Source organism: Anarrhichthys ocellatus, unplaced genomic scaffold (assembly GCF_004355925.1).
Source record: "Anarrhichthys ocellatus isolate YVR2014 unplaced genomic scaffold, GSC_Weel_1.0 scaffold40, whole genome shotgun sequence".
In the NCBI taxonomy this organism is placed as follows: domain Eukaryota; kingdom Metazoa; phylum Chordata; class Actinopteri; order Perciformes; family Anarhichadidae; genus Anarrhichthys; species Anarrhichthys ocellatus.
In genome coordinates this window covers 476359-503798 of record NW_022280070.1, presented here as the reverse complement: position 1 = coordinate 503798, position 27440 = coordinate 476359, and the positions used below count along the sequence as shown (strand labels likewise).

The 27440-nt window shown below is 42.6% G+C and overlaps 4 protein-coding genes across 11 annotated transcripts in view; 3 read left to right on the top strand and 1 right to left on the bottom strand.

Moving 5' to 3' along the window:
- The first annotated feature begins 1977 nt into the window (after positions 1–1977).
- LOC116394672 (bryoporin) lies at positions 1978–4196 on the top strand. The gene is made up of 3 exons (XM_031867930.1): positions 1978–2158; positions 2544–2652; positions 3337–4196. Exons 2-3 carry the CDS (start codon positions 2549–2551, stop codon positions 3764–3766), a joined length of 534 nt encoding a protein of 177 aa, XP_031723790.1. The 5' UTR covers positions 1978–2158; positions 2544–2548; the 3' UTR covers positions 3767–4196.
- Positions 4197–4571: 375 nt separating this feature from the next.
- Positions 4572–6272, top strand: apnl (actinoporin-like protein). Its single transcript, XM_031867929.1, has 3 exons — positions 4572–4653; positions 5203–5329; positions 5440–6272. The coding sequence occupies exons 2-3, from the start codon at positions 5226–5228 to the stop codon at positions 5894–5896; spliced, it is 561 nt and encodes a 186-aa protein (XP_031723789.1). The 5' UTR covers positions 4572–4653; positions 5203–5225; the 3' UTR covers positions 5897–6272.
- A 6257-nt stretch (positions 6273–12529) lies between these two features.
- Positions 12530–17615, bottom strand: ramp2 (receptor (G protein-coupled) activity modifying protein 2). 3 transcript variants are annotated; one of them, XM_031867595.1, is made up of 6 exons: positions 17506–17615; positions 16840–16902; positions 16720–16749; positions 14841–14873; positions 14493–14670; positions 12530–14364 (listed from the first exon to the last, which is right to left on the bottom strand). In XM_031867595.1, exons 1-6 carry the CDS (start codon positions 17564–17566, stop codon positions 14115–14117), a joined length of 615 nt encoding a protein of 204 aa, XP_031723455.1. In that variant the 5' UTR covers positions 17567–17615; the 3' UTR covers positions 12530–14114. The 3 variants fall into 3 exon arrangements, with proteins under 3 accessions (XP_031723455.1, XP_031723454.1, XP_031723456.1); XM_031867594.1 differs by having other exon boundaries at positions 16840–16905; positions 17506–17614; XM_031867596.1 differs by lacking the exons at positions 16720–16749; positions 16840–16902; positions 17506–17615 and adding an exon at positions 15128–16113.
- A 3405-nt stretch (positions 17616–21020) lies between these two features.
- ezh1 (enhancer of zeste 1 polycomb repressive complex 2 subunit) overlaps positions 21021–27440 on the top strand; it is an 11169-nt gene continuing 4749 nt past the window's right edge. For 3 of the 6 annotated variants that reach the window (XM_031867687.1, XM_031867683.1, XM_031867685.1), the window contains exons 1-10: positions 21235–21846; positions 22833–23018; positions 23193–23318; positions 24041–24163; positions 24299–24416; positions 24589–24828; positions 25420–25522; positions 25812–25975; positions 26115–26206; positions 26311–26476. In XM_031867687.1, the coding sequence (XP_031723547.1) occupies positions 22839–23018; positions 23193–23318; positions 24041–24163; positions 24299–24416; positions 24589–24828; positions 25420–25522; positions 25812–25975; positions 26115–26206; positions 26311–26476 (1312 nt within the window). In that variant the 5' untranslated portion in view covers positions 21235–21846; positions 22833–22838. Of the gene's footprint in view, positions 21208–21234; positions 21847–22832; positions 23019–23192; positions 23319–24040; positions 24164–24298; positions 24417–24588; positions 24829–25419; positions 25523–25811; positions 25976–26114; positions 26207–26310; positions 26477–27440 lie in introns of those variants that run through there. The other 3 variants (XM_031867684.1, XM_031867686.1, XM_031867688.1) reach the window with 3 other exon arrangements.

Below are 27440 nucleotides of genomic sequence, written 5' to 3'. Positions count from 1 at the left end.
CAGATAAATATGAATGAATAACTAAGCGTTGCAGCTTTTGTGCAATGTTGCTACCATAGGATTTGTTCATCTGAGGGATGGCAGCTGGAACAAATCAGTGTTCATACCACTTCGATCTACGCCTTTGGACTACACATCCATCCAGAACGAGGAGCTATAATTCACCGTGCAAAGTCGGGGACTCATCATTTAACATCGAGCCGGTTTATATAGATTGGTTTCCAAAACATGACCCCAAAGAAAAAGATAAAATGTATACAGTAAAAGCACGGTAGAATAAGGTCATCACGGTATTGTCATTGTGGAAGCAGGAGAGTATCTTCAAACTAAGCAAACACTGGGGCCTCTTTTTGCACACTGCCTCACAATTTGCTTCAAAGTTTAGTTTTGAGTCACTGAAAGATATTTGTGAGATTGCACAGAATCTGTCTGACTCTTAATGGATATGAATTCATGTCTGTGTGGGCATGTCTACTAAAATCAGGTCTGCAATCTACATGATTCTGACAAAAATAATGTATCGTGTCAGTTTCAACAAACCATTAACCTGATACGTTTCTTGTATAAAACAGACTGAGCGAGCGATGTGAAAGGAAGTGAAGGTGTTTAAAACGGACTAAAAAAGCGTCTTGGGTGACATGAGGTTGAGGTGCCGATACCGCAGCCACCATAATTACCAGCTGCGACAGCGATGCTGGTATTGTTTTCGCCTCGTGAGTCTCTGTGTGAGTCATCATGGCAAAATGTGGTTCTGTAGCGGGAACGCGGGAGCCGGAAGCATTGAGGTAGGAAGTGGGGAAGGGGCCACTGAGCAAAAGTGTAAAAAACAATTCTTGACCAATTATTATGAGTCTGTTTATATCGACTCTTTTCCATTTGCCTTCTATAGCTCTGGATAACTAGTAGTGCAACTACGACTATTTGAACGCAGCGCTGCCCTTTTCACAGGACATAATGAAGGGCATGCTGAATATGTAATGCTTGACAGAGATGTTCTGCTGCGGTCACTGGCTAACCATCAGAAAGCAAACATTAACTGGCACAGTCTGTGTAGTGCAAATGTTTTTTTCTTTTGCAAATGCATGTTTGGTGCCATCTGGTGACTTCAAGCATTGGAGTTGAAGGATTTTAAATCAAGTTCAAGGCGCCTGATGTATGATATAGAACAGCTGCCGTACTATTTTACTTGAATCAGTCGGTGAAATAATGAACACTTCTCAAAACACACACAAGTTTGCAAAACAAACTTAATTGGGAAGACCCTCAGGCCCTATAATCCTATGAACAAATACAACACTGCAGTCTGCCATGCTGTGTTACACAATACATTGTGTTTGGAAGTTGCTCCTACATGGGGAAAAAGGGAGTGCCTCCTCTTCTTCTCCACTCTCCAGTGGGAGCCGAGTCGACGGTAAAAGAATTAGTGGTATGAGAGTCATACAGTGTGTTGAAATATGTGGCGTATTTAGGGAGGTTGCCACAGGAATCTGTCGCTTGCCATCACCTGCAACAACAACAGGTGATCTTGAGCAATGCCTTGAGGATTGAAGTTACACATTAAGCGAGTCAGAGCATGAAACGTCCCATAAGGATCTTTACGAAACACATGTAGTGAAAAGGGTCCCGTAGGAGCAAAGAGGTGAGTGAGTTCATGATAAAAAATGATAAAATGATACCCATTCAACTGAAGAAGAACAGCTGTGATGGAGTAGACAGTCTGATACAACAATATGCTGCATTAAGTTACACTTCAGGGAAGCTAAATACATTTTTTTGAAAACATACTAAATCCTTAATCCTTCAACATACAGAGGTGATATCAATACCACCCATGTGTAACCGTGAAGGCGGATATGCTGACACGGATATGTTGTCTAATTAATACATGAGTTAGTTTGATGATTTGCCAAATTAGCATTATTGATGAAGTTTACTATATTGTGCATATATGGGATATTACTTGGCCCTTCTTTGTGAGGTATCATTTTCCATGAGGGATGGTGTGTGTGCTCACTGCACGGTGGACACGCCCGTGTTTGTGTTGGAACAAGTACCATGGAGGTGTAATCACACAAGAGGAGACTCGATCCACCTCTCTGCAGGATCTGAGAAAAAGGAAACCTGACGCTGCTCTCTAGCACAAGTTTAACTCCAAAAGGTGAATATAATTACTTCAAATTATAGCAAGATTATAATTTAACTGCAATCTATGTCTTGGTTATCCTATTCTCTCAGATAAGAACCGTTTTATATGAGCTATATTCACATTTTATGCACACTCCGATAGTCTAAGGAGTTTTTTTTTAATTGAGGCGAAGAAAATCAGCTTGGTTTGGGTATAACAGGTATACCATATCAACAATAAAAGATTTGTATTATTCTTTCGACCGAATATGACTTATGACCTAAATACTCCGTCTTTTCTTTTTGTCTTTTATGTAAAAGAAAAGTATCCATTTCCTGCACAGTACAGCACCTGCTGGATGGTGACCTGTTTGCGGATATACACTGTTGTGAGCTTTAAGTTCTGCTCCTTCTTTCAGCCAAGATGCCAGAAACAGCAGAAGCTGCATCAGCCACTCTCACCACCAACAGAAACTGCACCATAGAAATATCCAACGTCAGCAGTGGCCACTGCCTCATCAACCCCAAGTAAGTCCATAACTGTATTTACCAATTTTAATACATGTAAATTCAGTCATAAGTCATAGATAAAGCACAGCTTTCTAGCATAAGTCTGTTATTTCACTGTGATTATACTGTCTAAATGTTAAGTAAAGCTCAGTGATATTGCAAGCGAAATGTCGACGTACCATCTATTTAACGTAAATTATTTGATTTGGTTGCCGCCTATTCCTTAACATGGAAGTCTGTCAGTTTCTTCCACCTCTGCAAAAAAAAGGTGAAATCAATAAAAGAAAACCGTAAAGTAGAAATGACCCACGTCTTTGGGATTTTCTCCCATACATTTATCTAGCTGTGGCAGGACGGACCATATCTTGGATGGGTGGTTTTCATGTGTGACATCACTTCGCTGAGAACATCCACCTATCCATCATGCAGTGACACACACATGCCTCATTGCACATTGCATGCAGGTACACTCACTGTTGCTTAGAAGTCCACAGCAGTCCTTGCACAGTCACACTCCATCCATCAGCATAAGGTAGTTCAGGTACCCTGGAAAGCCCAGCACTTGAAAAGTACTCTGACAATCTCCACAAAACTCGCAAAAACTCTTGTTTTTTTTCCATCAAAAGTCTGGGAAATGTGACATGAAAGTTATCAACTGACCTGTATTGATGGAAAGGATTTGTCTCTTGCTCTCTTGTATAGGGTCTACATGGAAAGTGGTTTCAGTCACCACCCGCCCCAGCCGACGGTTCGTCCCACCAGGACCGAAGTGTGCTCCTTCACCAAGGACGACAACACTGCCACGGGCTCTGTGGGCCTGCTGACCTACGACCTGTTCCATATGCAGAGCCGGGTTTGCTCCGACCGCATTGCCATCATGTTCTCCGTGCCCTATGACCACAACTTGTACAAGAACCGGCTGGCCGTGGGCGTGGTTGAGCATTCCCGTGTCTGCGACAAACAACTGTACAAGCAGCTGTACGATGGGAAAGACCTCACCGGCTTCACCCGCTCCGAGACTCACGGCTGTGGGCTGATACACCAAACTCCATATCTTGATATAAGGGCTACAATGTCTTCTATTGGCAAAGCCATTGTTAAAGTGGAGCTCTATGATAAAATGGGTCGTTAGTTTTTACTTTGTTGCTTTTGTACCCAACAGAATAAATAAAAACTTCATTTGATTTGACTGCTGCTGCATGTTGACTTCTAGAGAAACATCCAGAGGAGAGGAAGACTGATGTTGCTGTCATCTGTACTTTGTGTCCACTGAAAGATATCAATATCTGACAGCCAGCTCATTGATTCTCCATTAGCTAATTTCTTGGGCGTATCTGCATTGTACACTCCCTTTTTCTTTGATCATGCTAATAAAACATTCAGACCCAATGTTTGTGTTGTGTGGGATATGTCTTTCATTATTACTGACGAACAGTAACGATTTCTTAATCTCTCGGCTGGACCCATCCAATTCTAATGAGTAGCAACAGATGGGATATCTGCATAGATGTTTTTTTAATCGGCGTGATGACGGTATTTGTTCTTCACTGGCTGTGTGACGCTCTCCATCAGTGTGTAGTTATTGTGTCGTATTGGAATGCAAGAGAAAGACAGAATAAGAGTAAAGTATCTCCAGCGAAGTCCATCTCAGCTTGTTCAGGTTGTTTTCGTCTCCTTTTGCAAAATTCCACAGAAATGAGATAACCTACATACCTATGAAGCCACTATCCTAACGGAGTACATGAGTGTGCTGGAACTCTGCCACAAATGAGGGTGTGGCGGTTTTATTCCACAGGGAAAAATACAAGAGTCTTGGTTTTCAGTCTTCTGTTTTGTGCGGTTGATAAATGTGTGTTGAAAGAGGGTGTGTGCTGTCATGGTGTTGGCTTACAAGTGGGAGGGTTTCCTGAGTGATGGCATACATCCTGATTTAACAAAGAAAAAAAACTACCGGCACCTCCCTTCCAGGTACTTTTTCCCACTTTAGGACTTTGGAGCATCAACAGAGGTCCTCAGCAGGTAAGTCACCTAGATAATTTGGGGAAAAGACTTAAATTAAAGAGCTTGATAAGAGGCAGTAGAGAGAATGGCTCATTAGCTTTATTGTGGCTCATTTGTAGAAGCATACATAAAGCCTGATGGGGTATTTGTTTGATTTGTATCTTATATCTGTTGATAAAAAGGGTGATCATTTTCTCTAGTGTTCTCACTCCGGCTTCATTACTGCATGATACTTAGTGCTGTAATTGAAGAAGTGCACTCTAATGAGACAAAGGGAGTCTGCAGTTATTCTCTAATTGTTCACAACTGTTTTGAAATCTCATTAGCCTCTTGAAATGTGTCATTCATACCCAGTTGCCATGTTCATGTGCACCGTTTGAAGGTCAATGTAATGCCAATACAGCATGTTAGCTGAGCAGAGGTCAGGAAGATATTTTTTACATTGGAGTATAGGAGTGATTCTCACTATTCCCAGCGTGTTTAGAGGTGGAGGGAGGCGCTATAGTCACAGCTGTGATGTCGTTTGGTTCAGATGGTTAACACCTAAATTACCTTTTGTTTTACTAGCTGATCTCAACACCCATTCCAACATGACGGAGTCAGCTGAAGCAGTAGCAGCCGACGTGCACAGCAAGAGAAGTGTTACCATTGAAATCGGGAATGTCACCAACAACTACTGCCTCATCAACCCCAAGTAAGCCCCGACTGTTCTGTCATTTATTGTAAGGCTTGAAACGTATTATACAGAGACAAAAGAATATGTGTAACATATGTGTGTGTGTCTGTGTGTTTGTTTATGGTTAGGGTGTACCTTGAGAATGGGGAGACGTACAACCCACCTCAACCCACAGTGCGCCCTCTAAAGACAGAGGTCTGCACTTTCTCCAAGTCCGGCGGCAAAGCAACCGGCAGCATCGGTGTGCTGACCTACGACCTTTTTGAGAGGTCACAGAACGACTACATTGAGACTCTGGCCATCATGTTCTCAGTCCCATGGGACTACAACCTGTACAAGAACTGGTTCGCAGTGGGCCTCTATAAGAAGGGCCGCAACTGCGATAAGGCATTGTACAAAGAAATGTACTACGAGAAGAAACAGCAAGAGCATGGGTTTGTCAGGGAGGAGGCCGTCGGATCAGGAATCAATTATGTGGGCCAATACTTAGATATCAAGGCCACCATGAGTCCCCTGGAGAATTCCATCATGAAGGTGGAGGTGTGGGATAGGCTTTTCACACCCTCAGGCCAGCAGTCTCACTAGAGACCCCTCACCAGCATTCCTGTCATTAGTCCCAGCAGCAGAATTTATTCGTCCCCCTGAAGCAGACAACACGCATGATTTAACAGACGTATTCCTGCAGACATGTGTCTGTATACCTGGGTATTACCCCCTCAGCAAATCTGCTTAAGATCAGAGTTTAGTTTGTTTATAAATCCAGGATGCAATAACCCCATTTTATAGCCAAATCCTCTGTCTGTTTTTATAGCATCAGATTTTAAAATGGCATCTTTAGAAATGAGAATCAAAGGATGACTCACCGGAGGACGAGGGAAAATAGCTTCATAAAACACACTGAGAGCTTGTCTGTATTTACCTTGACACGAGTCTGAGGAATAAAATAAACCTTTTTGCTGAAGCCGTTTGTCTGTGTGTTTTGTGTGTTGAGCTCAGAAATGAGAAAGTGCTTAAAAAGAGAAATGGATGAAATATTTGAATACAACTTTTTCAAGGGGAAATTGAGATTTGAAAAGAGATAAATGGTGCAGTTTTTTTTTCTTCCATAGGAGCTATAAGACAGCAGCATGGGGACACACCCTGTCTCATGTTGCCCAACATCAGAGCATATCCATCATTGCTCATGCTGCGTTTATAGTCCACCAAACATCATTACATGTGAACATGTGAGACTAACCACATTTTAAAGAGGTCGGTTTAACATGCATCATATTCAAATAGTTTTTTGTAATGCAATAAGTTACATTGTTGGCATTTTTTTCAAAATAACCACCTGTATTTTATTTTAGAGCATATGATTGTGAAATATTTTTGCTTTGGATTTCTCTTTTTCTCTTTAAGTAACTCAATTGTAACACCGCAGTAAGGACACCAGAGACTGACTGTTCTCTACTATTCATTTTTTATAATAATATATCCAAACGAAAACAAATATGAAATTCTTGGCCAAATAAAACTTGCCGTTAAAATCGGTTTTCGAGACACTCAGTGGAACAGTATTTGTAGGTTTCTCAGATAAAGAGGGCTTTAATTGTCTGCTTGGTCATCCTGGCAGAACCAGAGGGAACACTATAACGTCTTGTGATTATGTGGTTATTGTTCAAAACACATTCACTCGTTTTTTTTATGAAACAGTATACTCAAGGAGAGCAGATACGTTTGCTTTTTTTAGTTTGTTGCAATTATGATCCTGGCAGGGGCTTTGATGTGGTGGAGGAAAGAGACATGAGTGGACCTATAGGTGAAGACCCCATTATTTTGACTGCTCAGCAACTCATTCCGCTTACTAAAAGCTTTATAATTCTTTAATTGGTGAGAAATGACAATCGCGACATGTTATCTCATCGTCTAACAACTTGTTTTTGCAGCAATGGCACAGCCAATTTAGTGTAGAAACAGTCATTAACCTCAGGAGAACGTGGGGTTCTAAGGCAGGAGGCAGCATCCGCTCTTCATTTACATCACAGGCAACATTATCAGGTTCCCCTGATTCTATTCAGAATGTCAACAATGCCTTCTTGATTGTGTTTTTTCCCCCCGTTAGATTCATGATGCTTTTGCTGCATTAACTGATCCAGCCACAAAGCAGCCCAGATCAAAGGTTTCTGCTCACTGTCACCGTTGGATTTCTATAAAAGGCCATACATAATATAGAGGCATAAACGAGGCCTGTTTAGGCTCAATGCCTGAAGCATTGTTGAGTATCAGAGGAATGAAAGACGGCCCCTGTAAACAGATGAGGGGACACTAAGCAGAAACTTTTGTTCGTCACAGCTTTAAAATGAGTAGTTCCCACACATTCCTTTCATATTTTTCTTTTCAATCTCTCCTCTATGTTTACTATACCTGCGCATGAGTCTTCTTTCATGTTTTGTATCAAATTGTTCCCTGTGTGTATTTGGGAAGGAGTGCTTTTGTGTTTGTGTCTGCGTTTCTACGTACAGTAAATGTGTTTGAGCGCTTTTTGTGATGAGCATCGCTGAGTGGGGAATCGTGCTCCCTGTGCATGCAGAGATGGATTTTATTTTATTTTTTTAAATCAAATGCATTCTCTTGTGCATTATGCGATTTCCTTTTAGCGAGTCTGAAAAAAATCTTTCAAGAACAGAGTGGGATTAAGATTACTTCTTAAGAAGCTCAGCAATGGTGGATTGAAACTGATGCTTTTTTAAACAGCGGTGAATCATGATGAAAGCGTCTGTCAAAATCCCTCCCGGATCCTAAGAGGAACGGGAGGTGGATGGGTGGAGGTGCCACAACACAGTCTCTCTTTTCACAAAACAATCAGCTGATCACACTAAAACAACAGTCAGATGAGCAGAGGAGAGAGAAAAACAGAAAAACCTGGAAAACCAGGTTTGAACTTGTGAAGCCTTTTACAGCCTTTTCAAATTATGCGAGCATTTTTGTTTTCGTATTTCTGTGTTATTATAACACACTGCTCAACTGATGCAGCAGTTATCATGCTATACGAGTACAAAAAAAAGGCTGAAGAGTGAACAACAAAATGCATCGCCTCTCTCTTTGTACTTGAAGTCTTTATTTATCATCACCACCAAAATGACGAGTGCATTTTCATTTTTCTGATTCTCAACAAAGCCAGGCTGATCAACACAAAGCATTAACTCGGTGAGTCCGATCGTAATCTGTCTGCATTGAAGATTCAGCTTCCAAGCTAGTTTGGATTTCCGTCCCTCTACTTGCTTTGAAACGAAGCCTATGGGCATGAGAACTGTATTGTATATTGACTCAAACTGGGAGTGTCCAAACAGAAGCTTAAAACGCTTTCATTTCAATAGCATGAGGTTTGTTTGGGTGTGACCTGCAGCCCTTTAACAGTCTAAACCGCTGCATGACCATGGGTACAATCAGCAATATAATACAGATCATGGAAGTGAATAGAAGTATACTCAAAAAGGGCCATTTGTTAGTGCCTTCAACTACTAAATATGCTTTCAAAGACTGCCATCTAGAGGCCCTGTCTGATATCCAGTGTCCTCACACAGTTTACAGCTTAAACTCAGGCCTCAGTTTCAGTCCGGTTCCCCACTAGAGAGTCTAGGGTAAAACAACAAATAGATAAGCTAGAGTTGCACTGTTCTGCATGTTTGTTTTGTTTTTCAAAAAGTTCAGCGGGTCTTTTTTTTCCCGCTGTCCATAATTAGTTTGGCTGAGATGTGAGGGTCGGAGATCATGCTGTTCCTAGCAGGCTTTGGAAATTGTCTCGCCGCGTTACTTTGTTGTTTTGATCATTTCTCATTTTGCAGATGTGCATCATGTAACAATACAGATACCCTGATGGAGAACTCTCTACAGTTCTCTATATACTGTACACTTGAATTGTTATTTAAAAAAACTGATCTGCGACAAAGCTTCTTTCTCACTGCCTCAAAGACTGTAATACATATTGTTTTAAAACCTAATTCAATTCAAATTATTAAACCATCAAAACGTGTTGGCATTCAAGTTATCACCCACATAACCCCAAAGTACTTTGAGGGCACACATTAAGTCAAAGCATGTAAACTACAGGACGACAGCAGTGATCATCACATGTATGTCACGGGAATAGTGCTGTCCTTGTTGTTGCTTTTCACCCCCCAATGTTACTACTTCGAGCATCTGTCATCAGAATTATTTCTATGTTCGTTATGAATCACAACATGATTGTAGTGATGAACCCACACACACCTGACTCCGCGGTTACCCCTCAGGCTACAGAGCTCGATAACAAGGTTCAGCTCATCGATTCCACAGCCCAACCCCGCAACTTCACTGTTCTTTTCTTTCCCTCTCATGCTCGCATAGCGGCTCTTTCATCTGTTCTCATCGAAAAAGAAGCACTTAAATGCTGTTGTGTGCGAAATGCCCTTTCCTAAACAGTGGACAGACTTAGTGAGGGACTAGCTGGTGAATATAGCAAAGAGTCAGGCATTTCCCTCAAGAGTCAGTGGAGACATAAAAGAGAGTGAATAATGGATTTACGTTCATCAGGTGGTCAGAAACAAAATTCCCAATGGATGCTTATGTTATCTATAGTCGACTATGTGCTAACATGTTTGCCATATCATCGTAAAAAGTGACACTATGTCAGTGTTGTGTTCACAGCTCATTTCAGCTGCCTCCAACTTTAAATGATACACAATTAAATTACTTTTTAGAGACGTGCCTTAATGCTGAGTGTCTATAAAAAAACATGCTCAAGTCTTCAGGTGATGTGATCTTCTATTCAAGATATGGTGAATAAAAGCTGAGGTCAGCAACAACAACAACCAAGAGTAAACTAGATTTTTAAAGTAATCAACCAAAAGCCCAGCTCAGTGTTGCCAACTGTTTTCCAATGACAGAAGCATAGCAGCACTAGCTTCATTAGTCCCTCCCTTCAGGCCCCCCCTCCAAAGCCAATCCCCCAAAATGATCATAATCAACATAATACTTATTTTGCTGTTGGTATATTGTTCTTTGTTGTTACTGCAGCTCCTGGTCTTGTTTTTTTTTTTCGGGGATGTTGACCTTCACGGGTTTTTCCATCATCGTAAAAGAACAGAAGTGTATTTCTGCCTCTTGTCACTCACATTATCACAGCTGGCAGTGGAACACGGTTGTTCATGGCCTGTATTTCTTTGAGTTTATTCGAGCAGCTGATGTCAAACCTACTTGGTGTCATCCAGCTGTTGGGTCTGCTCTGACACGGCAGTGCCAGCTGTCTGGATCTCGCACAACAAAGTAATTACTCGTGTCACACTGAATGACTCGCATCGGTGGCTGCAATCTTTTCATTTTCATCACGTCTGGCAAAACTCCAGTCTGGAAGTGCTTCAATAAACTCGTCGTTTATTTTTATTTTAAATACATCTGTAAAAAAAAAAACGATATCAATAACTCGTCAATATTTGGCACAGACTCCAGGACGCTGACTTTCTCTGGCCACCTGTGGAGGTTGACCAGCTGTGATCATTGATGCTACTGATGAATGCGCCTTCATAAGAAGCAGTGAGGCTGACTCTGTCAGCCACTTCTTATTCCCACAGCCAAAGTCCCCGGCAACACCACCGAGTCTGCCAAAGGAGCCAGCGGTTGATGTACGGATGCCCTTACCTGCTGTCCTTCCAACCACTCTGGCAGATCTCTGGGCCATAACAGTCATCGGCTCCCTCTATGAGGAGACCCAGAGGCCCCGGCAAAGGCTTCAGAGCAGCTGCCACTGGAGACGCAGTGTGGGTGTGATCACCACTGCAGAGAGAGAAAAGTCTCTGATATCGTCTGTCTCGATTCTAGATATATACCGTATATACCTCTATACATGGGTGTGCCATATATATTTTCTAACATCTAAGCTGCCTATAGCTAACTTAACATTGCCACTGTGGCGTTGGAGGTTTGTTCGTGTTTTTTTTAGGCAGCACGACCACAAAGTAAAACTGAAACACTGTTTAGCTTCAGTTCTTCTTTTACTTTTTATTTTCCTTATCATCATTGTTAAATTATCAAGCTATAATGAAATAAGTGTATGACTGGTGCGTTTTCAATGTGCAATAACTTTTTACAATCGAACAAAATTTCTTTTGATTTAGATTTTTTATATTGTCTATGTCGTTGTCTCAATTGTTCTTTTTAGCTTATTTAAAATAGAACAACACTTAGCTTCATTAATTACACATGCAGCATTTGATATTTCATTTGGTGTCAATAAAAGTTCGACAATCTTCCTTATTTGTAAATCAAAACTATCTACTAACTAACTACTGTCAGTTTTTACATAACACAATATACTGTATATGTGTGGAGAACTCCAGACATGTTCCCTTGTCCAACAGCTCCAACCCCACAGCATCACGTCATCTCACTTCAGCGTCAGCACAGATCGTTGAAACTGAGGCCCACGGGAATGTGTTCAGATCAGCTGATTTATATGCAAGTTGAGGCATCCCGACATGTTGTGTGATTGTGCTGCGGCATTGCTGAGGGACAGGAGAATAACCTATTGGCCTCATGTACTCCCTTAAAGGAGTCCTATAGCATACTTCACAGTACTGTTGCTGCCCGGATCTACCCATTAAGTTTGTATTGTAAGCTTTTACAGTAACTGACATTATCTTTTTAGCTATTAGTCGTTCTATGTATATTGTTTTACACTCCTTAAAACTCCAGAACTTTTAGGTTTTGTTCAGAATCAAGGTCCAATAATAGTCGTCTTTACACACATCCTTGCGTACATTACAAACAGGAACTGCTGTTAGCTAATTCAGTATACTATTAATGCTGCCAGTTTTCCAAAATGTAAACAAATATCGGGTAAAACAAACGTTGAAGCCCAATCCTTTTCTGCAGACTAAACATTTACACATATCGGCTTACAGATGAGCTATTTGTCTGTACACAAAGATAAACAGCTGCGGATCAGCCGAGGTGATACCACTGTTGCTTTAAGAATGAAAAAGAAAAAAACTTTGAATTAACTTTGAATTAACATGCAACTTTTTTTTTTCTTAGAGATAACAGTCTTGTTGTTTAAGTGCTGCTACTGAGTCACAAAGCAGTCTGTCCCCATATCACACTAAACCACTAGAGGGCAGGGTTTCCTAACCGAACACAAACTCATGTACTGTATATTGACAGAGGGTATTCGACTGGCTTACTGAACACCCAAACACACTGTTTGTCGAAACATTTGATGTAATGTTTCTAATAGAATATGATGGATATTGTTTTCACAATCATATCTTGCATAAAGGCATCAGAAATGGTTTCTGGCCCGCTGTAACAGTAAGGAGCAACACAGCATTGGATGAGATCAGGGGGGGGGAGGATGACCCGACATCTAGAGAGGAAGAAGGTCACCGAACACACTTTCCCACCCAGCCCTGCCAGACGCACACACACACACACACACACACACAGACCCACCCTGCAGTGTTGTATGTGCCAGATGAGGGTGTGATACATGACTGCTGTCACTGCTTCCTTCACTACACCAGCACTTGTGCAGCATAACAACTGCACCACAGTGTACTGCTTGCTGAAGATACAGTGTAACACTACCTGAGGCACAAAGCAATGCCATCTGGACTGCACTCCAGGGAAAGTGGTGTTTAATCAAATACTGACAAAGGTTAAAGGGCACTTTAGCCAGAACGAAGCTGCAACACTGTCAATATGTTGTAGTGACGAACATGAGCTGAACTGAATACAATGGTGCTTCTTTCATGGTATGATTGGCTAAAACTGAATGAGAACCAGCTTTGATGGCTTTCATTCCTCCGACAGTCGGGATGAGTATATAGATTTAATTGTATAAAATGTAAAAAAGTATATCAAAATACATACAGTAAATGGTGTGAGAGCAGGCGGAATGTGTTCTCTCAGATGGTACAGTAAGTCCACTAAGTTCTCACAATGGCATAATTACAACACGTTATATAAATACACATTTTGATCCACATCTCAAAGCACTTGAAGGCGGCTTTATCGTCATTCAAGGCTGAACAGAACATAACCACATTTTCATGATTCAGGCGAAAGATAACACTTATATCTTCGTGTCGTTGCTCAGTGTTTGTCGCTTTATAGGCTGCACAGACGATTGTCCGTCCGTCTGTCCAAACTGGATGGCCGATGTTAAAGAAAATTTGCCTTTTGCATACGTGCTGTACATTGTCGAGTTAGTGGCTCAAAGCAGGGTTAAGTTTGAGTGGCTGCAAAAAATCAGTTGCATCAGGAGAGTTCAGGGGTTCACTAATAACAAACGACCTTCTCTTTGATCAACACGACTACTGTCCAACACAATGAGGAGAGTCAACACAGACACATTTTGACTTTCCTTTTGCAAGCGCCACAGCTTTTGTCAATATAACCCTGAAGACTGGGTTCTCCAGTAAAAATCAAGCTCTGTTTTCTGAATAGGGTGTGCAAAATGTGATGTGATCAATAGATACATGTTCAGATCTCACAGTCAATCAACGTAGATTTTGTCACAGTATGTCTCCGTTAGCGTCGGGGAGGTTGTTATTGACACAATCATTGTGATGCCACTGATTATGACATTCACTCTTGATTAGTGTCATCTCCTCTAAGGGGTTCCTCCGTGGCTCATATCTTAGATATCTCAGTACTCTGCAAGGTCACTGGTGGGATGAAAGCGCAGCTGCGGTGTATGCGTGAACAAGCTGTATAGCCCTCAGTTTGGGGAAAGGGAAAACGTGATATTCTTGATGATTCTGAGAAGAGCCGAGTTTCAGGATTGTCAGGAGCTGCCGTCCCCATTCTTGGTCTTGAGCACCACGAGGCTAACCATGACAGGGATCAAGCAGATGGGAGTTATCACCAGGGCAAAGACGATGACCGGTGGTGGGTCGCTTAGCTCCTCTGAGGGACAATCCTTGAAAAAGCTGGAGTGAATGTCCACAAAGGTCTGTTCCACCAGCGGGTTGGGCCATGGGATCCCTAGACAGTCCGATATCTCCTCTGTGCAAAGGCTTAGGTTACTATACAAACTGCAGTGTGGAGACAGGGAGTGTGCAGAGGAGGATTCAGACATCAGCAAATATTTAGCAATATTTTTCATGTTAAAACGAATTAACTGCAAATATAAACACACACACACACACACACTACTACTTACCCGCTCACATTGCCCCAAGTGCACCAGTTAGTGCTGTTCAGCGATTCCATTGCGGTATTAAAGTTGGGGAGACATAGATAGTCAAGCAGCATGGAAAGGCAATCCATTGTTGACGCACGATAAATATCATCACATATGCTGCAGTAGTGCGGACAACTCTGAGAATTATTCCCACAAGCTGTACGAGTTGAAGAGTTGAAGAGTTGAACAGAGAAAGAGAGATTGAGATTAGAAAATGACAATAAATATGTGCTGGACATTATCAAAAGATACCCATTCAATTCTGGGTTTACAGTATGACATAAGATTATATGACTATGTATTATGTTTTAAAGTTATGTCACCTACCAAATGACAAGGTAGAGTCTCCTTGAGTGGCATCTTAAACAGAGAAGAATAACATGTTTAGATTGAAAACTTTACATCAAGTAGTAAAGGCAGTTGACATAAACTCTCTTTAAATCTGTCATGCAAGGTCTTTCTAATTCAGTTCATTAAATAAGTTCATCAAAGACATACATCGTAGCAAATTCCAATGCAAAGAGTATTTCAGTCTGTTGTAGCTCATGAGTTGCTTCACGTGTCTAGTACTGAGGCAGGCATTTGCAGCTGTAGAAGGGAGACCACACACTCACCGCAGAGGAAGGAGAGGAATACCCCAATGAAACCAAGTGCTCCCTTCATGTCAGAAAAAAAATGAATAAAGGTGCGATTTCCCCAACCGGTGACCATGTATAATAAACCTAAACTTCTTAGACTGTGTACAGCGAGGCATAACAGGAAACCCGACAGGATGGAAGAGACGCAGTGTAACCTTCGGTTACCAGATGTCCAAACAGTGTTACCCGCAGTTACCAGATGTTCTCCGAAGATCTGTCTGACGGCCCCGCGCCTTGGCAGCCGCTCTTCCCCTCTCCAACATACGTTTCCCTAGGATTTTCTTCCCTTTTTTAACGGGGTGGAGGCAACAAAGATTGTCCTCTCCATTCTCCCAAATAAAAGGGAGCACACCCAAGCTGGGCTGGACTCACATCTGAAAACCCTTTACTCTTTAACTCTTGTTCTGCTTTTTAGTCTCAGTTTCTCACAGTCGAAAGGCCTGGCCAGCTCACAGCATGTGATTTATTTGCCTTTTGGGCTGCCTCTGCCAAATAGGAAACATAAGTAAACATTTAGGGCTTAGCTTTTTGGGGTGGATGTAATCATGACTCTGCAGGGTGTGCTGAGCAGACAGCGCATGATTTCATGTTTAGGTTAATTAATAAAGAAAGTAGTAGTTAATAGTCAGAGCTGACCAGCTGTTTAAAAAGGCCGGCTAACTGATATTTCCAAACACATGTGTTGGAAACTTTCGTTGTTTTTTTTTTTTTATGTCTGATGATTTTGCGACATCTGTAAAGTAGTTTCTCACTGTAACCGCTCACCACTTTAAAGAGTGCTGAGTAAGAGGTGGTTTCATCGATTGAATGAAAAATGGAATGTACAGTTGTTTTCTCACGACCAACTTGTTCATTTATGTCACTGAATCCACATGTTGGGCCTCTCACAACATCTGTTTGCCGAGCAGCATTTTGATTTAGTAATGACATCAGGAAATGTGTCTTTTCAGCAGAGGAGGAGCTCCGAGTTTGGGGGGGGGGGGTGGGCAGGGGAAGGAGGGGGGGACAGTTAGGGGAAAGAAAAAAAAAAAAAAGGAAGGCACAAGAGGAGGAACAGTGAAAGGGGCGCTGCTCCAAAGTTCCAGTTGTTTCACAACCCGGAGTTCATGCGTTGATCACAGACGTTGCATGGGGTGAATGACGAACAAATTCAGGAAGTTGAGCCAGGTGGGGTCTTTTCATAATGAGGTTTAAGTTAACCTTTTGACCCAAACCCACTGTGGGCCTCGTGTCTACTGCTGTTGACCCCTCACTGGTGGAGACCTCCTCGGGAGTTTGTCTTGGATTCTCATGATAGTACACACACGGGGAGTTCTTGGCAAAGAAACGGGATCGCTGTGCTCTGCTCTCTGTGTTGGTCAGTTCCAGGCCAAGCAAATGAGTTTAAGGAACTGATCCAAAACAATCCCCCAGTGCACACAAATATATAATCACTATTGTAACTTTAAAATATAGAGCATGTAAATAACTTTCATATATTTCTGCTAAATTATAAAAGCAAGATTACTTGACAGATATTTAGTTTACAGTCAATAATTAAGTGTAAAAGAAAAGAGATGTAATCTTACTGGCAAACGTCATCTCTGTTGAGTGATACCCTGTAGAAAAAGGAGGTGATGTTAGTCAAAGTATGCATGATCATGAAGCCTATATATTTTATTATTTTTAAATAAATACAGATACGGTACCTATCATTGTGGCCGGTTGCGCCGCTAACTCTTCATCAACCAGACAAACCACTGTTGTGCATCCTGCTATAAGAGAAATCAAATGTATTATTGGATTAAAGAAGTAAAGTAAAAAATACTTTTACACCTATTAAATTGAATTATGATGATAATCATGTGTATACAAATTCCAGTACTTGTGAAATTAGAGGAGGCAAAGGAAATAACAAGGAGTACGCTGCAAGGAGTGAAAAGGTCAATGCATCCTCCCTTTGTCTGCCACTCTTTTGAGGAAATCTTAATATATTCAACTCAAGGACATATACACTTACAATACATTGACCTCCCACAAGAATAAAATAGCTTGTTTAATGAATAGGAGCTAATAATAACGACAGCATGAATCATAAAATCAACTGTAATGATCTGGTGAAGATCCACTGTAACACAAATTCTTCTTTAAGAACAAATGTGTTGAGACAGCTTGGTCAAAAATCACTCGATGGCCCTTAAACCAAACTGTTCAAGTATAAAACTCAATCATGAGACTCGCTAAGCTCCTTTGTAAAAGCCACTCAATCATAGAAAGCCCCAAAAGCATTCCTCTTGAGAGGCGAGATAGAGGGCAAGTAAATAAGTTGTATCATTTAAGAGTAAAGACATCGACAGTATAAATCGTCGACTTACCCCAGATGAGAAGAGTCAAAAAACACCCAGAATTCATGAGTGGGAAACTAGCGGCTGTCATTTTGTCTGATAACGCTCTGTTCGTCTTCCCTGGTGGGTAGGGATTACATATCTCAACCTTTTTGCAGGAAGGCTCTATAAAACAACAGGAAGCCCTCATTTCCTAGGATGGGCGGATTCACACAATGGGACAGAGAGCCTCTGATAAGGTTAGAACTATGGTCCACTGGTGCACCACCATCACTCTCTCTCTCTCTCTTTATGTTTCTTTCTCTCATCCCACCCTCTGCTTCAAAACAGAAAGAGAGAAGTTAGGGAGAGCCCCACCCTCTCTTTTTCTCTCTCTCCCTCTCTCTGTATCTCTACCTTTGCCTTTGATTCATGCTTTTATCAATACAAGCAATATTTTGTTTTCAAGAATGGGTTCAGACACATGTGGACTAATAGCATGTGAGCAGTCTTGGAGCAAAAGGATTCATGCTGCAACTACTTATCGTCCCTGCTATATAGACGTTTCAACAGAAATGCATTGCTTGGGAATTGCTATAGTCCAATTTGACCTCCTGTCAGCTGATGTCATTCACTTACACCGCAACAGTAAATAAACTGAGGTACATTTGGAGTCTTTATGTTTACAACCCCTAGGGTTGTTTCTTGTAACCGATGCTGATGAAGCCAACAGAACTACATCGTCTGATCTGTTGGCTTCATCACACCGTGAACTTCAGCACACACTGGGGCGGTTTGAGATGAGAGTCAGTATACCTCCAAGTCTGAGGCCATGGTTCTCTGCCGGAAAATGGTGGATTGCTCCCTTTGGGTTGTGAGTGAGAATAAAGTGGAGTGGGAGATGGACAAGCGGTTTGGTGTGGTGTCAACAGTGCTGCGGCCGTTGTACCGGACCATTGCGGTGAAGAGGGACCCGAACCGGAATGCATCCTTGGGGTAGTGACTGAAAGAACGAGGTCTCGGATACAAGCGGCCAAAATGATCTTCCTTCGTAGGATGGCTTGGCTCAGCCTTAGAGATAGGGTGAGGAGCTCTGACATCCGGAGGGAGCTCAGAGTGAAGCAGCTGCTCCTTTGCGTCGAAAGGGGCCAATTGAGTTCTTTGGATCAGGATGCCTCGTGGATGCCTCTTTTTAGAGGTTTTCTGGGCATGTCCAACGGGTAAGAGGCCCCAGAACACACAGGAGGGTTTATATATCTCGTCTGGCCTGGGAACCCCTCAGGGTGGAGAGACGTACAATGTGTGGATAGAAGGATGAATGGGTGGATGTGCGTTTACAACTGCGTTTTGGTTTTTTTGCCAAAAATAGCAGTTAATGAAAGTAAAAAACAAATGGTGTATGACAATTTAAAAGAGTACTAAATCCAAACTGATGCAGCAGAACCAGAGATATCGTCTTTTTTTTGTTCCACACATTTTCTTCCCTGTCAAATTCTGGCACCTGAATTATCCACAATGCAACTCGACTGAAGAGAGTTCAGTAAGAGAGTCGGGGGTGTTATGCTAGTAGCGACTAACGTAGCTTTGAGTCGCTAGAGTCAAGCAGACTTGAAGAGTGGGAAGCAGGAAAGCTCACTTCCTTCTAACGCCACACGGACAGATTTTTAAACTTCAGCCCCAGCAATTGCTGACTCAAGTGACATCACTTGAGGCAACTGATTTTGCATGGCTCCATCTGGAGCAACAAAAAGCTTGATGTAACTTAATTCACATATGCAGTAATATGCAATAATATGCAGTAAAAGCATAAACATGCTTTTATGGGTTTGTGTTTCTGTTGCTGTAGAGCATGACCTTTACTGTCACTGCTGGTGAGTGAGGAATATGTGTTTTTTGTGTCTGTGCTGTGTTACAACATCTAATGATGAAGCAACCCCATCCCAGCACCTCTGGATCTGATGTCACGCTCAGCCTCTGTGGTAAAGAGAAGCAGCAGGGATCTCCAAAATGAAACTGTTGCACTCATGCACGTCACTGAAGGATGAGTGCTCTTTCTCAGCTGCTGGACTTGGGAGAGAGCCAACTAGCGCTGGGCCAAAATTGCTTCCACATTACATTTCAGAAAAAGGAGGCCACTCTTTTTTTGTATGTGACTGGAATTAAAAAATCCCCCAAACAGACAATTAGATTAATCTGCATCAAACTTTCTATGTAAAGTTGAAGTGTGAATTGCTGTGCCTACAAGGAGGAGCTTGACATGTTTCAAACATTCTGTCGGAGGAAAGCAGAATAAGTGAATGTTTAGTTGGAATGTCACTCTTCTATGAATAAATGCCTCGTATATACAGTACATGAATAGAATGTTTTAAATGACGGGGGTATTACAAGCTGCTTTGTAATTCTTTTCATCTCCAAGCCTCTGTCAAAGATCATAAAAGCTGCACCATGTTGAGTCCCACAATGACAGGCGCCAAGACCAACACACGCTGTTTACATGATACAGAATTAAAAACTTCCTGCTGATAGCAGCCATGCTCCCCAAACTTATCTTCCTGTGTGTGTTTGCTTTCGTTTGACAGGTCGGTATCAACATGGCGAGCTACTTCAAATACAACTGTAGACACGGCAAACAGGCCTTATCATATGAGAGACTTTTGCTCACTCAATGCATCATTACTAATCAGGAATGCATGGCATTAACGGTAGAACCAGAGAGCACAGAGAAACACACTGAGGCCGTCGTGTTGGTATAACATGATATGACACCATGTCGGACCAGGTTTCTTTATCCAAATGTGTATGAGCACATGTTGTGTCATGGGATGAAAAGTAGGTGAACAGTGCCATCTTGGGTGCCACAGGAGTAGCATTATTTGTGGTTTCTTTTTATTCATTTCGGGCTTATTTTGAAAAATATAAAATAAACCAAGCTGCTGTGAATATAAAGATAATAATGTGCATATATTTACAGCCTGTATGATATGATGCAGGATAACATTTTACAATATAGCCTACATGTATCCTTAAATTCATACTTGACTTGTTGCCCTCATGCATCAACAACATCAAAACAACCAATAATAAATAAGTTAAATAAATAGAGTCATGGTTCTTCGCTAAATAATTGAAGGCATGTGGCCATGTCCACAAGGGCATCCCCTCTTCTTTTCAGGGAAATGGTCATATCTCAAAAATCCTTGAAACATATGCATTTTTTTCTGATTGAGGTATTTAAAAGAGATGTTTTCCTAATAACCTAAGTTTGAAAGTCTGTGAAAGAGAAAAGATTGTGTGACAATATATATTATGCAAATAGCTTTTGTGGAATGTATGTTGCTTAGTATTTCCTGTTTTGTTTTTCACACTGTCACAAATAGATGTAAGTTTGAATAGATGTATATCATTTAAGGAATGCTTGATAAATTAAGGCTTTAAACGATGCAGCTCCTTCTACCAATCAGGTCGATCATAAATACTCAACACAAACCTAAAACGTGCTTGTTGTCACTTTAAGTAAATTAGGGTTTTACGTGGAGTACGTGAAGGCATCAGTGCCCCGAGGACCGTCATCCAGCCATCTCCGAAAACGGACGATGAAATGCGTCGGGCTCTCCCTGGAGGAGGAGTACGGAACAACAGCTGAACTGTTTTTCGTTTGGTAGAAGTCCACTGTAGGAGTTTACAACTATTGATCATTTTTCGCTCTTAATATTTTTGGACAGTTATTTTACCTTCACAATCTGCACAGTCGGGGTAATTATAACTGTTATGTGAATATATTTCCGGTGTTGTGAGCAATGTATTTGTTGTGCTATTTAAAGGGGAAAAAAACACAAAAAAAATTCCTGTGAGATTAATTAATTAATTTTAACCATTGCATTAAAATGCCGATCAAAATCTATAATCGAAACCCATAGAGCGTCATGCCCTCGCGCATTTTGATGGCGATCTAGCACTCTGGACAGTTGCATCAGTTCCTGTGTGCGCGTGTAAATGGCTATGCCGTGGCTGCTGCTCCACGCTACTTTTTATTCCCAGGTCGCAGAATAGTCATAAATCGTCCTCTGCTAGGAAAGGCTGTGATCATAATAAAGACGTCACCCTCCTTGCTCGGGTTGGCTCGACAGTGCGCAGCTATTTGTAAGCTACAACAACAACAACCTCCAGCACCATGCCTATGGATAACGCAGGGCATTCTCTGAGATCCCCTCGCCGTGTGGACAAGAGATCTGCGTCAGATCCATAAGAAATACCGCTTTTAATTGCTCCGGATATCTCGACTCGACTGTAAAAAGAAAAAAAGAACCAAAAAAAAAAAAAAAACCCAGACAGGGACTTGATCGCGTTGCGATCTTTTCGCAACAAATAGGACGCAAGCCCGTGGATTTGAAGGTATTTAATAACTGCGACACTGGATGTAGAGGCAGACGTGCACACGCGTCCGCTGGAAAAAAAAAACGTGCTGTCATTGCGGTGCCTGGTGCGTACGTCTTTAAAGTGTTGCACATTTAAATGGATTCTCTGAGGCTCTGTCTCAACGGGGCTGCAGCTACAGGACGTAGCGCACTTCATAGCTGAGGCTGAAACGTGTGCACGTCTCGCAGTCCAGAAAAACATTTATGCGCTAGAGCAGCTTCCCGAGCGCAGTTTTATCGTTGTACGTACATTGTATTCTGTTTTAGCTCAGACAGGGAAGTTGATGTGCACTAAGGTGCTTGTGAAACACAGAAAAAACTGTACTACGCACTTTTTTTCTGCTCCGCTTCATATTGCTTTTTTTATTTGAAGAGGCACGCCCACCCCTGAGCAATGTGGACCATGCCCCGTGCTGTTGAATAATTCGACTTTACTTATTTGTTCTCACGCGATGGGTCTGTTTTGGTCATTGTTTGGTCAGTTGAAGTCTTGCCCTAAGCGATTTAAAGCACCAGTGTCAAACCCTTTTGTTTTGTTTTTTCCATAAAATTTCAGTTTTGTTTTGCAAACAGAGGGGGGCACTCTTTTAAATAGACTTCACGTTCCAGTAAGGGTGAATGGGGAAGTTTTATGTCTGTGAGAGGCAGGGGGAGAGAGTATGTTGTACTCACCTTATAATGTAGTAAAGACTTAGTAATTTAATAACATAAATTATAGAATGGGACTGTTACACCAAACTATCAATTATGAGCATACCAACATCCATTAGTTGTATTATTGAGAAGTATTGTGATAGAATAGGTAGTTTGCAATTGAGTCCCACAGACACTTTGCAAAGCCTTGTAGGAATATTATTGAAAATTCCTAAAATAAATGTCCAAGATGCAATCACTCATTTGATAGTGTACCGTGCACCTTTTAAACACCTTTGTGGGCCAAATAGTATCTCTGTCTTTTTAAAGAGAGTCATGGAGGAAACAGCTGCTGCAGCTCCGGCGCCTGACACGGATGCTGCCCCACCAGCCCCAAAACCTCAGCCTTCCTCCTTTGTACCGTCCCGCAGCCTGCTGGAGTGGAGACGGAGGGTCAAGTCTGAGTACATGCGCCTTCGCCAATTAAAACGCCTTAAAAAAGTAGAGGAGGTCAAGGTGGGTCAACACAATTATTAACATTGCTGCAAAACAGGTGTTTGTTCAATTCATGCATGTGTACTGTATGCATGGCATCAGGGGCTTATAAGTGTTTTTATATGCAGCACTCACTGTGTGTGTTTATGTGTCTTTCAGGAGTTGTGACATGCTCTTTGTTCTGTTTGATTCCAGACCCTGTTCATGTCCAACAGGCAAAAGATTGAGCAGCAGACAAATCTCCTGAATGAAGAGTGGTCCAGGCTCAGGATTCAGTCCATCCCTCTGTCAACGTCTGGTGGAGCTCTGGCCAACAAGAAGGTGTGTGTGAGTGTGTGCTAAAGAGATTAAAATAACACCCTTTGCACCACATAACTTCATATAACCTGGGTTATTATAGCAATCTGAAACCAAAATGAAAATAAGCTGTGAACTATTCCGCAGTCGCTTCACATTGGACACTAAAGTAGTGCGAAGATTACTGTAAACAATAAACATTACGGCCATTCCTTTAGATTAGGCTTATGCTATAAAAATTAATTGAAACTATTATAACTTTGCACATAGCATCCTGCATGCACTGTCCGGCTATGTGTTCCTGCCCAGGCTGCTCTGGCTTTCAAGTAATCCAATTATTATTGTGTGAATGTCTTGTGAGAAACAACTCCTCATCTCCGTCGCGTTGCATCCTCCTTAGCAGCACCAGTGTTCTGCTCTGATTCCCACCTGGTTGTCAAGTGTTCCTAAAATATCTCAGAACAAAGCTGTGTGCCAGAAATGGATCATAGTATGCAGCCTAACAGTGGTTTCTATCCCTGTGGGAGCTCATAATACAAACAACAACCTGAGGGCATGACAGCATTTTTCTCTCCCCCCATGCTGTCAGATTCCCCTTTATTGTGTTTACTGGGTTTATTTTTTTCCCTGTTGGGGTGTCGAGCAGCATGTGTATTTGATTATATATATATTTGAAAATCATCCAATAATGTTGAGGACTGCTCTATTGTCTTGTCATCCCCAACGCACCTCTGCTTCTCTTACAGATGTGCACGGTGGAGTTTGGCTTCCCAGAATTCAAAGCTCAAGCCATTGCCATGAGACCACTGTCTACAGTGGCAGGAATCCCCTTCATGTACTCTTGGTCGCCTCTGCAGCACAACTTCATGGTACGACATCAAATCACAACGCTACTTTGACATTTTTACCGGCCGTAGCGGCCTCAGAAGCGTCACGGGTGGTGGCGTGACAAGCGCCAATCAGCTGGTCGCCTACCTGTCTTGATGGGAGTTTTTGTGTCTTAGGTGGAGGATGAGACATTCCTTCACAACATCCCGTACATGGGCGACGAGGTGCTGGAACAGGACGAGGCCTTCCTGGAGGAACTCATCGACAACTACGATGGTGTCCATGGTGACAGAGGTGTGTGTTGAATGAATAATGTAGCGCCTGTCATACCTTATATCACTGCAGCGTTACCTTGGGACTTTTTGCTTGTTATGTGCTGATGATGCAGCCTGGAAGCGTGTGGAAAACATGGATTAATATTTAAGGCATTGGCACTTTAGCTTCTGACATGTTATCTGTGTCCCAGAGGGGGGGTTCATCAGCGACGAGGTCTTCAAAGAGCTGGTGGAGGCCTTGAGCCAGTACTCTGACCACGAGGAGGAGGAAGAGGAAGAAGCAGCGGTGACGGCGGCAGAGGCCGTGGCGGAGGTGACGGTAAAGAAGGAGGACGAGAGAGCGATGAGGAGGAGCTCGGCGGAGGGTTCGGAAGATGCCAAACCTGGCGCTGTGGCATTTGTCAGGAGGAAGAGGAGGAGCACCACTGAGGGTGAGCAAGTCTTCGGCTGCGTTTAGACTTTGTCCTGAGAGGGAACAAGAGGGCTGTGCAGCATGAACAAGGCTGGCACTGTTCCTTTTCATTACACTGTACAGCTGCCGCAAGGTCGCCCTGCCGCAGCAGCAGCGTTTGCACGGGCATTGTTTACTTTGAAGCTGCCCCTCTGTCCCTGCATGGGTACGCTGTGTGAGGAAAACCTGTTCGTCCATTACACTGATGTGACCCGGCTCTTATTACAGAACTCATTGAACTCTTGCACCAAGCTTCATGTGAAACTTAGTGATTGTGAAATGGAAGCACACCTGGATAAACAGTCACTGAGGCACTGGTGCACGAACACATCCATGAATGAGCGGCAATGAATAAAACATATTGGGGGGGAAAAAGAAGTGTTTGTGTAACACCACGGTTTTCTCTGAGAACTGTTTTCAGAAAAGCGGCCTTGAGAATTGGGAAATCTTTTGTACCATTGCAAAATGATTAAAAGAACACATTGCGTAAGGTTTATTTGTGAATCTGTATCAAAAGCATGACATGCGGGTAAAACTGTGTCATTTGTCTCCTTCTTTCTGTCTCCCAAAGTGAGGGACTCGTCCAGCATCAAGAAGGTCCCCAACGATAAGATATTTAACGCCATCGCCTCAATGTTTCCTTACAAAGGCACCACGGAGGAGCTGAAGGAAAAGTAAGAAAAGTGCAGTCGAAACTGTGAATCCATGCGCACAATGCCCGAAACAGGCCGTTGCCTAGTGTTCACCATGGAGACGCAAGCTGTCAGGGAGGAAAGTAATAATGGTGGCTCTCCCTCTCCGGCGCTCTGACTCAAAGGAGCAGTTGGATCAGCATCTGAAAGAGCTTTAGAAAGAAACACCTACGACTTCACACGGCACTCACACCGACTTCAATTCATAAGCAGTGCTGTGGTGAAGGAATTTTTTACACATGTGATATATTTCTACTAAAACCCTCCACAGGTACAAGGACCTCTTGGAGCCCCCCCGCCCGGTGAAGCTGCCCCCACTCTGCACCCCCAACCTGGACGGACCCTTTGCTAAGTCTGTACAGCGGGAGCAGTCGTTACACTCCTTCCACACGCTCTTCTGCAGACGTTGCTTCAAATACGACTGTTTCCTCCACCGTAAAGGCTTGATTTATGTTGATTATTATTTCTCCTGCGGTGTGATGTGTCCCAGTGAGATTGTGATTAATACTCATTGATGCACCATAACTGATGCACAAACAGAGAGTCAAAATACGTTTTCTTTCTTTCCATAAAGCTTTCCATGCTACACCCAATGTTTACAAGAGGAAGAATAAGGAGATCCGCATAGAGACTGAACCATGTGGTGTAGACTGCTTCCAGTTAGAGGTATGCCAGCCTCACAATCATTGTAACCTAATCGTGCATTCTGTTCGCTTTCGAGTATGCTATATATCGTGCTGTTTACTCTTTTCCGCTGTCCTCCTCTGAAGAAAGGGGCTAAAGAGTTCGTGGATCAGAATATGCTACGGTCGCAAAGGTCTCGGAGGCGCCGAAAGCAACAGCGTCCCACCAGCTCCAGCTGTCCTGGACCGTCTGCGTCTGTTGAGGAAGGACAAGAGGGCTGCAGTGACCATGAAACCACCACCTCCTCCTCAGGTAAGGCTCTGATCCGACAGCAACTGGGTTTGGATCTGCTTTTGAAACCACCAGGTGCTTTCTCTATTCCAGGCATGAGGTTCAGTTGATCTATAAGTTTTTTTTATTGTTTTATTTCTACTTTGCTTATTACTATATAATGCCTATTGTTTTGAGATTAACATTTTCTCAGGTACTCCAAAGTAAATCTCTTGAGGCCTCACACAGTAAACACAGTTATTTGTGTTTGTGAGTCACCGTATGACTGAGTTGGAGGCGTCATTTACCATAACCTTCCCCAAATCCCTCCCTTTCTGGAAGATTGTCTGCTCTGACTGCCCGTCAGAAAAGTGAAATTTGGCCGAAGATGATAGCTTGCAAGTCACATCCTGCTCTGTCCTCTGTCTCCCTCCCTCCCTCCCTCAATCTACTCTCAATATCAGCTCTCCCTTGCCAAGCAAAATAAACCAGCCATTAGCTTTGCATGCTATGACCCCAAGATAAACACATTGTTCCCTCTCCCCCTCCTCCTTCTGTGGTGGTGTTTTGTTTTACCATTTCTGTTGATATCTTCATGCGGACAATGGTGGGAGGGAAATAAGAGCAATCTCCTCTGTCTCTCTCTTGTCCCCTCCTCCTCTAGACCTCTTAGGTTGTTGTTCGTCGCCAACAGGGCCTCACTGGAAATCTCTGCTAGCTCTGGAAACCGCTCGTGCTCAGCCAGTGACTCAGCAGACTCCCTCGCACGTGTTGAGATAATGTGGGGGGGGGGGGGAAACAGATTGTTGAGCAAATTAATAAAAATACTCAGTGCTGGAGCATGTGGCCACGGCAATGCTGCATTCAGCCTGTTGCCAAGCAACATTCGGCTCTCTGCCTCGAGCTGTGAGTGTACAAGCGTTTTGAATATCCAAAAAGCTAAATCAAAGGAATGGTCCCCTGTGTGTGTGTGTGTGTGTGTGTGTGTGTGTGTGTGTGTGTGTGT

What these genes read in the sequence shown, in the direction of transcription:
- LOC116394672 (XM_031867930.1), top strand. Translation starts at nt 2,549, where the DNA reads ATGCCAGAAACAGCAGAAGCTGCATCAGCCACTCTCACCACCAACAGA. An exon ending in CACTGCCTCATCAACCCCAA is followed by an intron (nt 2,653 to 3,336) that starts GTAAGTCCATAA and finishes TCTCTTGTATAG; the next exon opens with GGTCTACATGGAAAGTGGTT.
- apnl (XM_031867929.1), top strand. Translation starts at nt 5,226, where the DNA reads ATGACGGAGTCAGCTGAAGCAGTAGCAGCCGACGTGCACAGCAAGAGA. An exon ending in TACTGCCTCATCAACCCCAA is followed by an intron (nt 5,330 to 5,439) that starts GTAAGCCCCGAC and finishes GTTTATGGTTAG; the next exon opens with GGTGTACCTTGAGAATGGGG.
- ramp2 (XM_031867594.1), bottom strand. Translation starts at nt 17,566, where the DNA reads ATGACAGCCGCTAGTTTCCCACTCATGAATTCTGGGTGTTTTTTGACT. An exon ending in GCAACCGGCCACAATGATAG is followed by an intron (nt 16,750 to 16,839) that starts GTACCGTATCTG and finishes CTTTTTCTACAG; the next exon opens with GGTATCACTCAACAGAGATG. An exon ending in AACAGAGATGACGTTTGCCA is followed by an intron (nt 14,874 to 16,719) that starts GTAAGATTACAT and finishes TCTCTGTTTAAG; the next exon opens with ATGCCACTCAAGGAGACTCT.